General features: G+C 42.1%; 1 protein-coding gene across 1 annotated transcript in view; it reads left to right on the top strand.

Annotated features, from left to right (window-relative positions):
* Slc7a11 (solute carrier family 7 member 11) overlaps positions 1–13387 on the top strand; it is a 79657-nt gene that overhangs the window by 52503 nt on the left and 13767 nt on the right. Inside the window, exons 7-11 of the mRNA XM_052730152.1 lie at positions 5387–5510; positions 7303–7406; positions 8053–8149; positions 10009–10158; positions 11519–11696. Coding sequence (XP_052586112.1) covers positions 5387–5510; positions 7303–7406; positions 8053–8149; positions 10009–10158; positions 11519–11696 — 653 coding nt within the window. The remainder of the gene's footprint in view (positions 1–5386; positions 5511–7302; positions 7407–8052; positions 8150–10008; positions 10159–11518; positions 11697–13387) is intronic.

Raw genomic sequence — 13387 nt, 5'->3', positions numbered from 1 at the left:
AGCCCAGGCAGTCCCGCAGCCCACTTATAAAACAAACACATAGACTCTTATATTATTTAAACTGTTTGGCCTAATGGCTCAGGCTTCTAGCTATCTAGTTCTTACATCTTAAATTAACCCATTTCTATAAATCTATACCTTGCCATATGACTCATGGCTTACCAGTATCTTACATGTTGGTACTCATGGCGGCAGCTGGCAGCGTCTCCTGACTCAGCCTTCCTGTTCCCAGAATTCTCTACTCTGCTTGTCCTGCCTATACTTCCTGCCTGGCTACTGGCCAATCATCATTTTATTTGTACAGAGTGATATCCACAGCACATATGTGAACATAAAATCATGTGCATGAAACATGTAGAGGAAGCTGTTCCTTGAAATAAGCTGATAATATTTGGTCTGTCATACACAGCTAAATTTTGAAGAATTTAAAAAATTAATAATAGTAATTAATAAAAGAAATGATAACTCTCAAAAAACAAGTTGGTGAATCCAAAAGAGAGAGGTAATGAGGTTTGAATTATTTCTTTGTCAAATCTCTGAAAAAATGATAAAAGTCTTCCAAAGTCCGTGCAGGGTCACTATAGAGAAAATCTGAAACAAGTATGTCTCTAAAATAAATAGTTAAAATTGGAAAGTACTTAATATAATTATAAATACTTTGTTACAGTGAAGAATGGCTGCATTTCAAGTATGTGAGGGCAAAGCCCCCTGTTTCCCAGCAGACATAAAAATCCTTGAAAAATGTTAGTCTTCCTTTATTTATTTATTTACATCCCCCCCCCCTTTTTTTGTTTTTTTTACATTAAGAAGTTTGCCATTCTTTTGCTCTTCTTGATCATGCCTTTTTTTGTCCTTTCTTACCTTGAATGCCAAATACATGCATTGAAATATTAATGCATTCTAAATAGAAAGTTGAAACATGAACCACTTTAGAAGGGTTCCAGAGCATATGAGAGTAGGTGTGTGTGTGTGTGTGTGTGTGTGTGTGTGTGTGTGTGTGCATGTATGTATGTGTATGTGTGTGTTTGTTTTATTTTTTAATAACTTAATTGTCTGCCACTGTGTCCCGGCCCATATCTCAAACATAAGAGCACATCCATAGGGGATTAATGAGTTCTAGGTTGCCTTGGTGGTCGAGGAGCTAACACAGGGGTGGGGTAGGGGTGGGGTGGGCAGTAAGTTCTAGGTCCTCATGGTGACTGAGGAGATTAACAGGCTTGGGTCACAACAGTCTTGGGAGATTTTGTTCATGTTATGAAACAATCTTGGGCTATCCTAAATTCACATAATTAGGGCATTGCTTCGGTCACCTGAGTAGCAAAACTCCTTTTAACTTTGGTGTTCCTTGAAGGACTACAGCGTCAAGCTGGGTTTACTCACTCTCATTTTACAGCAGTAGCTCCTTCTGGTCCATTTGAAAGTCTGGAAACAATCTTTCTGGTACTTAATAATAACATACTTAACAGACTCTCTACCTTCAGTGACTGTTGGGTTCATAGTCTTATATGCATGGCATACGATGTGTAGTAGAACGATTGGCTTGATAATGGATTGCCTACATAAAGCATGATGTGCATCCGTTGACATACCAGGACCCTATGGATCTGGAACTTGAAATAAAAGTCAGCACTGAACAGTCAAGATGCCCTTGCAAGAGACATTCTGGGAGCTTGAAGCACTGGCAAGGCTGAGTTTGAGTTCTAGCTCTCCACTCACTGCTTCTGTGACCTTGACCCATATCACTAACCTCTGTCAGCCTTGGCTTTTCTGCTTAAAGAATATGGGAGTTAGCTCCCACTTAAATGATTGTGTATTTTATTTACTTATTTTATGTATCATTCCACAGTGATCTGAATGCAGCACACCTACTTCAGTATCAAATGTCTTTGTAGGGGCTATGCAGATTTTTAAAAGGCAAATATCCACCCGTCACTTTTGGAAAATAAGCCATCACTCATAACAAAAAGAAATGGAAAAGGATCTCCTGAACAGGCATTTCAGACTTCCAGTTTAGTAGTTTCAAAGAATCAAACATTCTTCCTTGTGTGCCAGAATGGCTAGAGATGCCAATTTAAATTAAGAAGTTGGAAGACTATCTATGACATTTTTTAAGACAATTTCCAGCTAATAAAAATATCATACACACACTCATTGCCTGCTAATCGGAAAAAGCATATGTAATGACGGAAGGCTCTTGAGGATGAGGGAACTCTTCTCACTAAATTTGTGTTTTGTTCATCATAACAAACATGTTCAAACACTTGAGAAAGAGGAGGGTTTACAGGTGTGTGCCATTCGTATTCATCACGAAGCTAATGCTTTGTTACCCTTTAGGATGGGTGTCTACCTTTCACTAATTTAGAAGCTTTGAAATATCCATGGCCTCTCTGCTCCTTCCTCTAATTCCTTTCATTTCCTGTGCTAATAGTCTTCCTCTTGGGTTCCTAACCTTGCTTATCTGCCCTCTGCATCGAAAGTGTCCAGAAAGCTCACTCTGGTGTGGCCTAAAAGCTTTTATCAGTTCATAAGCTTTGATACTTGTAACCAGGATTTAACCACGTGGTGCCCAGCCCTGATCAGGCCAGCTGCTCACCTTTGTAAATTGATGCTTTTTATGCCAAGGCAACCACAGAATCTGCCCCACCCCTTTCCCTTCCTTCAAAGGCGAAAGGGACCTGAGGACAGTCAGTAAAGCTAGAGGCCTTACTGGTCACAGTATCTCTGGTTCCCGTGGGTCCATTTGATCTAATTGGAGAGAATCATGAATCATGGTTATTGTACTCAACAGCATACCCTCTCATTCTTTGGACCCCTTTCTCAGCTGCCTGGGGTTGTCCCTCTCAATAGCTACCTAGTATATTTGACTCCACAGCACATTTGTTAATAAGTCATTACAACCTATTTGACAAACATGTTGACTTATTCCCCTTTTGTATACAAACATGTCTGGGGAAATTCATCAAGTGAACATCTTTTCTTTTTAAATAATAACAACAACAATCATCATAATAATAAATAATCTGTTCCATAAAATTAGAAGTTATCTGAAAACACACACCTTTCACTACAGTTCTACAAAAGCATGATAAGAATCTCTGAATGCTTCTCCTTCCTTTACAGAAAACTATGAGAAATGTAGTCTTGATGAGACTTCTCCAACTCACTTAATATTCTATATCATAATTTCCATGAACATTAATATAGCTGAGGGAGCCATACTTGTGGCTTAATTGATTTCAAGTTAGGCCGAATCCTGAATTCCACTCACCAGCTGGGCATCCTTGGACAGTTACTTAAACTCCAAAGACTCCATTTCTTCATGAATAAAATAGTGATGATGTTTCCAGCTTACAGGAATTGCCAAGGATTAACTGAGGCAGATGTGGGAAATACTCGGTAGAAGGTTGTGGCCGGTTGCAGCCCAATGGCCTTAACTGCTGCTGTTATGTTGTTAGTGGCAAACTGAGAAAGAGGGAACACTAACTTAGATGGCTGCATTAGCTAGGCCTGCTCTCTGATAAGATGGGTATTGAAAGCCCCACTGAGAAACATACCACGAAAGGAACCAGGCAGGGGTCTGGCTTCCAGATACAGGGCTAGGAAACTCAGTTCTTGGTTGGGTTGACCATAGTCCCAAATTCCAGATGTGTTTTTTTGTTATTGCTCAGCATTCTATGGTATGGCCATGTTCCCTATCTTGTGCAAGTTAATCACCCCACCGCACTGAGCAATGTCACCTCAGTTTTTATTACTAGAACCTTGACATACCTTAATCAACCATGGCCTTGGAAGGCATGGAGGGTCTGTTTCTCCCCTTCTCTGTATCTCCATCTTCCTTTACTGAAAGTTCAACACAAGTCAATGAATGGCTGAGAAGGGGAATCCACCTCACCTCTTCCTGCTCATCCCTTTGCAATGCTATCCAGTCTTTCAGAGAAACAGAATTTGTCTTTAATTCCTTCACTGCCTTGTATTTCTTTGGCCCAGTGATTTTTATTTTTTTCTTTCTTTTGACTTAAATTTAGCACATATCAATTACAGCTAGCGAGGCCTGTCACGGTGCTCACAGGAAATTCCACGGGACCCTCTTCACACTGGGGATGGAGAACATCTGCTACTTTCATGTTTGGATGCCAGGATTTAGAGGTCAAGGCTGAAGGCTTTGGGGATCGGGGCAAGTGTCAGATTGCAAGCAGCATAATGAACGGCAGTTGCTGACTAGCTCATTTTGCCTGTTCTCAACAGGGAATATTGCCGCTCAGTATAATGAGCTGGGCCTCAGTGTGTTAAATGCATCTAGCTTGGCCAGTGAAACTGGCTATGCCTTTTGCCTCCTGGTTCTGAACTGCATTTTCATCTTGGAAGAAATTATATTGAGGTCTTCATTAGTGGCACCCAGCAGGGGGGAAGCCTCTGTGAGGGCTGATAGCAGAATGGCAAAAAAAAGAAAAAAAAAAAAAGATCAGCTTTTGTGTGGGGAGTTGAAGGTTTAAGTTGCCTGAACTGGAAAGGGTCTGAGGAGGCGATTATGTTAAGCAAGTAATGTGTATCGGTAACATGGAATCAAATTATGAGGGTCAGTAGCTTCCTGGCTTTCCCACTGCACTAAATGAAGACATAATATTGCATTTGTGCCGGGTACTTCTTGAGGCCACCTAGTGTCAGCACTGTCCAGTCGTCCATACTTCCCAGCATGTCACCTCTAATTTCATGGGATTATCTGCACGGCTGCTTTATTAGATGCTCATGAGCTTGAGAGTCCTTTGAACTCACAGCAGGGCTGTGCAGAGTCATTATTGTGAGCACTTCCCTTACATGCAAAATTCTTAGTGCCATCTTTTTACGAAGATAGATACATCCCACTCTCTTGCTTCCAAATGTCTTCACTTGTTTGCACCACAAGCTGCCTAAGGGGAAAACACTGAATATGAAAGATGCTTTGGAGGACTCCCTTGAAAAAGCTGTCAGTACAGTGGATTAATAGCAGAAAGGTATGTGGTCCCTAGTGAGCAGCATCAGGGTCACTTTGGAAAATAGGAATGATGCTGATCCCATTGAATCAGAAAGTCAGGGATAGGCTCAGTGGCCTGTGCTTTAACAAGCCTTCCAGGTGATCGTGAGGTTAGTAGAAGCATGGCAATAACATTCATGGAAAAAAGAAAGGAACAGACCGAAATATTTGGGAATGAAACAATAAACAAGTTATACAAAATACCTGCCTCCATGGATCTCATTAAATTGCAAAGATACTTTGTTCTGATAAAATGTCCTTCCTTATGCCAGTCACGGCCGATGGCATGACATCCTGCACTGGAATGAGTCCTCTCTATTCTTTGGTCCTAGAGAGCGCATGACGACTCATAGGTGATGTCTCTGTGTGTTTCAGAACCATCCCTCTTGCGATCTGCATTTCCATGGCCGTCATCACAGTTGGCTATGTGCTGACAAACGTGGCCTATTTTACGGCCATCAGCGCCGAGGAGCTGTTACAATCCAATGCTGTGGTGGTGGTAAGTCCACATTAAAACCATGCCAGCTTGAATTTAGGCTAAGGAGATTCCCTCCAGGAGAAAGTGTTTTGGAAGTCAGTAATCTTTTCTTGACCTGTATGATAATATTTTGAAAATTTTGAGCACACCTTACTTAGCATATATCATGTCTCTGCCATAGATTCTCTTTGTTTTTATTTTAATCTCCTAGAAAATATTTCCACATATAGCTGCTTAAAACTCCATCAATACTGTCTTAGGAGGAGGAGTTATTTTCCCAGCATGTCTCTATGGACAGGTGGACAGTTACTGAATGTAAATAAATGTGGGTTTTGATTTGTGAAGTGCAACCCCGCTCTGCTCATTTTTAGTGATAAACTTTTCAAATGTTGACTTGATTCCTCTCCAAAGTATCATTCTAGAAATTTCAGGAGGACCATGTCTATCTATTTCTAGCATAACCTTGGAATAGTAGTGTTGGAGAATTCATAAATTTGGGAACAACTAGGCAATTAAATGCTAAAGAGATGTTGCTGTAATACTTGAAGATGCCAGTGTGCATTGTAACTCCCTAAGAATATATACATCCAATTTTAAAGCATTTCCCTAAATTTATTTGAAAACCAAGATCATAGTTGTTTCCAAAGATCATGCTATGAGGCTGTTTCTGTAACACAGACTTTTATTTTGCTCAAACATTTTGGCTTGTAAGAAAGAATTCACTCATTAACTCAAAAGCAGGAAGGGTGAAAAAATTAAAACTGTCCATGAATGTCAATTCCTTTTAAAATAGGATCACTTCCTATCAACACCACCCACAGGGGATAATTATCTCATTTTGTGTGAACCAACTTATGAGTTCACTGTATGAAAAGGCTTTGTCCACTGGCGGGGCTTGCTATCAGGCAGTGACATGTATAAAGCTTCTGGGTGTCTGGTCAGTTGCCTCACCTTTCCAGGCAAAGGGCAGCACTAATTTTTTGAGAACATAATGGGTTCTGTTAATTGCATAGCTCCGGCTGCATCAAGAACAATGAAAAAAAAACCCTACATTAAAAAAAGAAGTGTATCCTTCATAGAAATGTACAGGGCTGCGCATGTGACAGCCTACAAGGAAATCTCGGAACTTTGTCTACCTTTTCTATTTCCTGTCACCTGTCAGGATTGGAATTGTGTTCTAGCTTTTTACAGGAAAGCCTGGGAGGAAATGACAGCTTCCTGGGATGGGGGAGGGCTAACTCCATAAACAGGTTCAGCTGGTATGACTGTACTGGAGGAAAGAACAGTGCAGACCGGCGCATTCGTATGACATAACTGATCAGCTTGTGTGTTGTCTTGTTTTACCGTCTAGCACCAGGGTTGGTATGTGAAACAAATACCTGTAACTCACATGAATGCTTATCCTTACCCCATCACACAAAGGTGGCTTTCTGGGCGAAAGAGCACGCATTGTGCGGAACCATTTCTGTCTCTAAAAGTAGAATTTCCGAATTGAGCTTCCTCCTCTGATCAGAGTCAGAGACGATATACATCATAGTTGATAAAGATTCCGCAAATGGATCGTTGCTTTGAAGGGAGAGAGAAGGGCGACTGTTGAGACCTTTGCTCACAGGTCTGAGACAACCAACGCTATGGTACCCGCTTCTGATGATTGTCTGTGGAGTCAGTTTGACCCCAACCAAAAGGAAGGATTATAAAACATTCACGTAGCACCGGGCTAATAGAAAGTCAAAGAGCAAGTTTGGCCTAAATTGTTTCATTTTATTCCACTTTCTGGGAAAGCATTAATTTGCTTCGTTCTTTCTTTCCCCAGACCTTCTCTGAGCGGCTGCTGGGAAATTTCTCATTAGTAGTCCCGATCTTTGTTGCCCTCTCCTGCTTCGGCTCCATGAACGGTGGCGTGTTCGCTGTCTCCAGGTGAGCGAGTTCATGTATTTTCAGAAACACATTTCTGTTTTAGAGATTGGATGTGATAAGGATAACTTTTAAAGAGAAAAGCAATAGTGCCTCCAAACCTGTTGTTTTTAAAGGGATATGCAAGTTTGGAGTAGATTCAAGTGAAGCATGTTTGATTCTGTCCAGTAGAGGGCGCTGCGGGCCTACATATAGCCTGCTCCTCTCCTCGCTGGCCATGCGACGTTTTTTAGAGTCTGTCTACAGAGTCTCATAACAGCTTTTATTTCTGGCGATAAAGTCTTTTGTTTTTTCTGAAGGTGCCACGAAAAAGAGTAAAGTAGAAAGCAAAAATAACCACCCCACCATCTGTAACCCTTTTGCTTTGTTTGATGGTATGAAGATTTCTTGTTTCCTTATGTTACATTTTAAATCAGATAAATCTGAATGCCACATGTATGTACATGTGTGTGCAATGCATGTGTGCTAGATTAGATTGACACTCGCAGTCTAGAACTGACTTTGCCACCAGCTCTCCCTGTGTAGGAAAAGCTCCACTCTGTGGGATGTTGCTATTGCTTTTTCTCAAAGCATACTCTGATATGTTCTAGATATCCCTTTGGAATGATTGATTCTATCGTCAACTCCACCCACGTTTTTCTCCCACCAGGCTATTCTATGTCGCGTCTCGAGAAGGGCACCTTCCGGAAATCCTCTCCATGATTCATGTCCACAAGCACACTCCTCTGCCAGCTGTTCTTGTTTTGGTAATGCACATTAACAAGTATATGTAGATACAACCTCACAAAATGTTTAGCAAAAAGAGGCAGTTGAAACAGACATCCTAATTCACCACTCAATTGGCGCTCATTGTATCGTGTTGGGGAGGCCAGAGATTTTGCCATGGCTTCCTTTGTGTTTCTGATGTGTATGGGATGCCCTGGGGAAGGCCCCACCTCACGTCTCTTTCACCTTTGAAAAGATTTGTAAGGTATAATGGGAAGTAGGTGCCGTGGTTTCTCTCCTTGGCAGAAAACCTCAAAGGAAAAAACCACAAGGACACAGTCTGAACCACTGACTCAGAGTTCAGCTGGAAGCAGACTGTGCTAACATTACCCATTGTCTCCTCCTGGACCCTGTCATAATGAAACACACACAATGTAATTCAAAGCATAGACAAAACACTAAGCCGTGAAATGGTTCTCCAATCGTAACTGAGACCTGTGAGAGCTAACCTTACAGAGAAGAAAGGAAAACCCCACATGCAAATGGAAGCTGTGGATTTCTCTATGCTGGCAACAATGTTTGTGAAATGTGGCTACAAAAGACTGTAAAAGGTGGAAGAGCCCTCAAATACCCATTGGCAATGATACAGTCGTTTTTAATTTAGTAGCTTCTTTTTTTCTCAACTGGAATGTGCTGTCCAGAGTGCCCTAGGAAGCATTGAAGATTTTTTTCTTCTCCATGCACTTAATTTGTTTCAGAATGTTTCCTTGAAGTTTCTTTTTAAAGTACACACACACTCTGCGAGGAATCTCGAAGCTAACGTCCCGTGTGGGAACAGGATGTATTATTCCATGACGAAGGCTTTCGTCTGAAGCATCTGCTATCAGTAAGGCATCCTCGGCTTTTTCAGCTGCAGAGGCCCGCTCTGTGGCTCTCCAGGCTTCATTCTTTCCTGTTCACATGCAGTTAGCACAAGGGGAGAGTTGACCTGGACCAGGAAAATGTCAATGTTTTGCTTCCAGGAGCTGAAAGATTCATCTCCACATGGTTGTTTCCTGTGTGTGTCTCAGGAATCACTTCAGAGATTCCTTTAAGCTTTCTAGTGGAGTCTGTATTTAATATTTATGATTGGCACTTGCTAATAATTGATTCTGCATTGATTTTGAGTGATCGAAGGTCTTTTTTTTTTTTTCTTTTTATTCTTTGGAAACACATTGTTTTGGGGTAGGGTGTGCCTGGTGCACTGCTAGCCTTCAAAGCATGAGAACCTGAGTTTAGTCCCCTAGAACCACATTTTAAAAAATGCTGGTATGGTGGCCTGGGTTCAAAAATCCCAGTGCTGGGGTGGGAGGCACAGAGATAGGGAGATCCCTGGAGCCCACAGCCAGCCAGCCTAGCATACAGGGTCAGTTCTAGGCCAATGAGAGACCCGATCTCACAAGGTAGAAGTTACCTGAGGGATGGCAGGCTGAGGACAGCAGCCAAGATTGTCCTCTGGCCTCCACATGCATTTATAAACATACCTGCATTTATAGACGCGTGCACCTGCATATAGATGGACACACATTCACACAAAAACAAAACAACAACAGAAAACACGTTGTCTCCTCTCCAGGGACAAGAAGGAACTGACAAAGTAACAAAACAGCAAAGTCACAGAATATCCCAACTGAAAAGGGGGGTGATAACGGCACCCTCCAGCTGAGGCTTAGTTGCAGCCTAAGAACAGAATATGGAAAAAAAAAAAACTTGTGGAGTCTAGGCTTCGGTCAGGATGATGGTTTCTGGTTATAAATAACCACTGGAAAGACACTTGTAATGGGAGGCAATGTTGCTGTTTGGTATTGCCCGCTCCCTCTTAGTTCCGTGCATTTACTTTGCCTCCTCTCCTCCCCGCCAGCATCCTTTGACGATGATAATGCTCTTCTCTGGAGACCTCTACAGTCTTCTGAATTTCCTCAGTTTTGCCAGGTGGCTTTTTATGGGGCTGGCAGTTGCTGGGCTGATTTATCTTCGATACAAACGCCCAGATATGCACCGTCCTTTCAAGGTAACCGCAGTGATCTTGATGGGTTTCCATAAATCTCTCTCCTAATACCTAGACCTTTTTGTCATAACTTGATGATGGGGAGGTTAGGGGGAGGGTGGGGTACTGCAGTGTAAAATATTTAACTCTTGCAGGGAACGCTTCTAATATGCTTCACTTAGGGAAAGTATAGACATTAGTAAGTGTGCTACAGTGAATTCGTCACAGATTTTATCTGTTGAGAACAGATAGTGTTGAAAGATACTTTTGATGTTGGGTGTTCATGCATGGCTCGGTGTGTTCAGAAGGTGTAACACCCCTATCTGTCTTCATATCCAATTGTTGACACAGCTGGGCTGTGAAAGGCAGAGTACTTCATTAATTATAACGGGGAAAAGGGTGTAGCGTTGCAAATTAGTAAGCATTTTTAACTTGTTAACATTGTAGTAGTTTTCCTCCATATACTCTAAAGCAATGGTTCTCAATCTGGGGAACCTGGAGGTCAAATGACCCTTTCACATGGGTCTCCTAAGACCATCGGAAAACACAGATATTTATCTACACTATGATTCAGAACAGTAGCAGAATTACATTTATAAAGTAGCAATGAAAATAATTCTGTAGTTGGGGGTCACCACAGCATGAAAAAATATATTAAAGGGCCACAGCATTAGGAAAGTTGGGAAGCACTGTTGTAAAGAAATATGAAAGAGCAAAGGAAGAACTTGTGACCAAGTAGGATGGACATTCACTGTTCCTGACATTTTCCTTTGGGAAGGCAGGAGAGCAGGCCTGTCATCTCCTCAGCCTTGGATGTCCATGGGTCAGTGCGATCTCACTATTTATTTGCTTTGAAGACATAGCACTGATAATGCTGCCAGTCATGTTATCAGGATTTGTTTCTAATTGTATTCACTGCCACATGCTTGCAGCATCTTTATTAGCTGTTGACTAGGAGTTGGCCTGTTTTATTCCCATCGGGTGGCAGTGTGACTCTGAACAGGAAGTCAATATTCACTGAGAGGTGTTAACATGTAGCAAAGCCACCGGCTGCTTGACTCCATGTGAAAGTGGGCTCTCATCCTAATTACCAAATAGCCAGTCTTTTAAGATGAAAAATGTAAGTCATAACGATACCTTGCTAGGGAAAGAATTTGAATAGACCATCCACGAGGAAACACAGTTTCCTAGCCTTAGACTTGGTTCAAATATTCTAAGACAAGTTCAAGTTAAGAAACCACACCTAATAGGTGCTCTGTGCTGCTTGAAGAGATTTTGATGCTTAAAGGAGTTGGGGGCTTTCGGCCTGGTCACGTGACTGGTGCGCTCCGCCCCTGGTCTCTTGCACGTGTGTGAAGGCTGATTCGTTTTGCCTGTGTTCCAGGTGCCTCTCTTCATCCCAGCGTTGTTCTCCTTCACCTGCCTCTTCATGGTTGTTCTCTCCCTGTACTCGGACCCATATAGCACGGGGGTTGGCTTCCTTATCACGTTGACTGGAGTCCCTGTGTATTATCTCTTCGTTGTGTGGGACAAGAAACCCAAGTGGTTCAGACAATTATCAGGTACGACTTTTAAGCCTCTTGGACCTGGTGAGAGACTGTGGTGTAGAAAACCCATAAAGGTGCACACATCCAATATACATCTCTTGAAGTTCAGAGCTACATATGGTACAATTGTTTTTAAAGGGAATTACTGCATTTTAATTGCAGCTGTGAGGAGAAAGACAGGAAGGGCATTTAGAGTGCAGCCCCGTTGAACCCTATTGGGTGGTTAATTTGGGTGGTTGGAGTCCCAGGCATGTTAGGGAATAGCTTCTTTAGGTAGCATTTTTTTTTTCAGTACTGTAAATGGTCTCAACTGCTTTTTTGAATCCCTTAGTGAGATAATGATTGTTCTCCTGGGTTGAACAAAAGTCTAGAGACTGTCATAGCATTAAATTGACCAGTGACATGAGATTTCTTGGTGAGGGAGATGGAAGCTTGCAAATGTCTTACATCATGGCTATAATACTACCTTGTTAGGAAAATGGAGCGACAGAGGGTTCTGAAAACAGCAAAAACCATGAACAGAAGAACAGCTTGTGTTTCCTGTGTGGTTTCTATATGCTTGCACACGGGTGACCATTTTCAGTCCTAACAACCATTTGAAGTAGTAGAAGTCATTGTCCCTATTATGCAAATTTTGAGTGATGTCACCAGAGAATTCATGTCATTCTTACAGGTCATGTGGATGTAAGTAAAAGAACCAGGGCTCAAACTCAGAAGGTTGCCTTTGAAAAAGCAGTGCTGGGCTGAGGATGGAGGAGAGAAGGTTGAGGCTGAAGAGAGAAAAGACATGGTGGTTTCTTCAGGGACAGCCACGAGGACACTAGCAGGACTAATGGGGAGTTAAAAGCACTAAGGAGGAAAAGCTGGTTAAACTTGATGGCCAGTTAAAATGTAGAGGAGAAAATGCAGCTCACTTGGTCAGAGGGGTGCTTTGGAAGAGCCTCCGTGTCAGGGGCTCTTATGATCTCTTTCTCCAGCTTCACTGTCTCAGATCAGTTCCCTAAGGATCCACATCTATGATTCTGTTTCTACCTGGTGAGGAAGCCAGGGCTCAGCAAGAGGGAGAATTTAGAATTGGGTATACAGAGTCTTAAGCCTTACAGCTGGGATTTGAACTCGCATTTGCTGGACATCAGTATCCACTGTGTTAGATTTTCACCACCATGACAAAATATGAGATCAAGAATAATTTAAAGGAAGAAAAGTTTATTTGGGCTCATGGCTTCAAAAGTTTCAGTTCACACACCTTCATGGTTGCCCTTTCCCTTCCTGGGACCCTTCAGTTCTGGGATTGACTTTATCACCACACTGATGGTGCTGGCTCTGTTGTTGGAGGTTTTTACTCTACAGGGGGCCTGACACCCAGCTCCCAAATAAGTCACACACAGAGGTTTATGCTTAATTACAAATGTCTGGCCTTAGCTTGGCTTGCTTCTTGCCAGCTTTCCTTCCTTAAATTATCATATCTACCTTTTGCCTCTGGACTTTTTTCATTCTCTTACTTCTGTAAATCTTACTTTTACTCCATGGCTTGCTGTGTAGCTGGGTGGCTGGCCCCTGATGTCTGCTCCTTCTCTGGTTACTTCTTCTCTCTCCCAGATTTCTCCCTCTATATATTCTCTCTGCCTACCAGCCCCGCCTATCCTTTCTCATGCCTTGCTATTGGCCATTCAGTTCTTTATTAGACCATCAGGTGTTTTAGATAG

The sequence above is a fragment of the Peromyscus californicus genome, unplaced genomic scaffold (assembly GCF_007827085.1).
Source record: "Peromyscus californicus insignis strain IS unplaced genomic scaffold, ASM782708v3 Scaffold_9__1_contigs__length_137607984, whole genome shotgun sequence".
Classification (NCBI taxonomy): domain Eukaryota; kingdom Metazoa; phylum Chordata; class Mammalia; order Rodentia; family Cricetidae; genus Peromyscus; species Peromyscus californicus.
The sequence above is the reverse complement of the archived record's forward strand: the minus strand, read 5'-3'. Positions and strand labels throughout refer to the sequence as shown.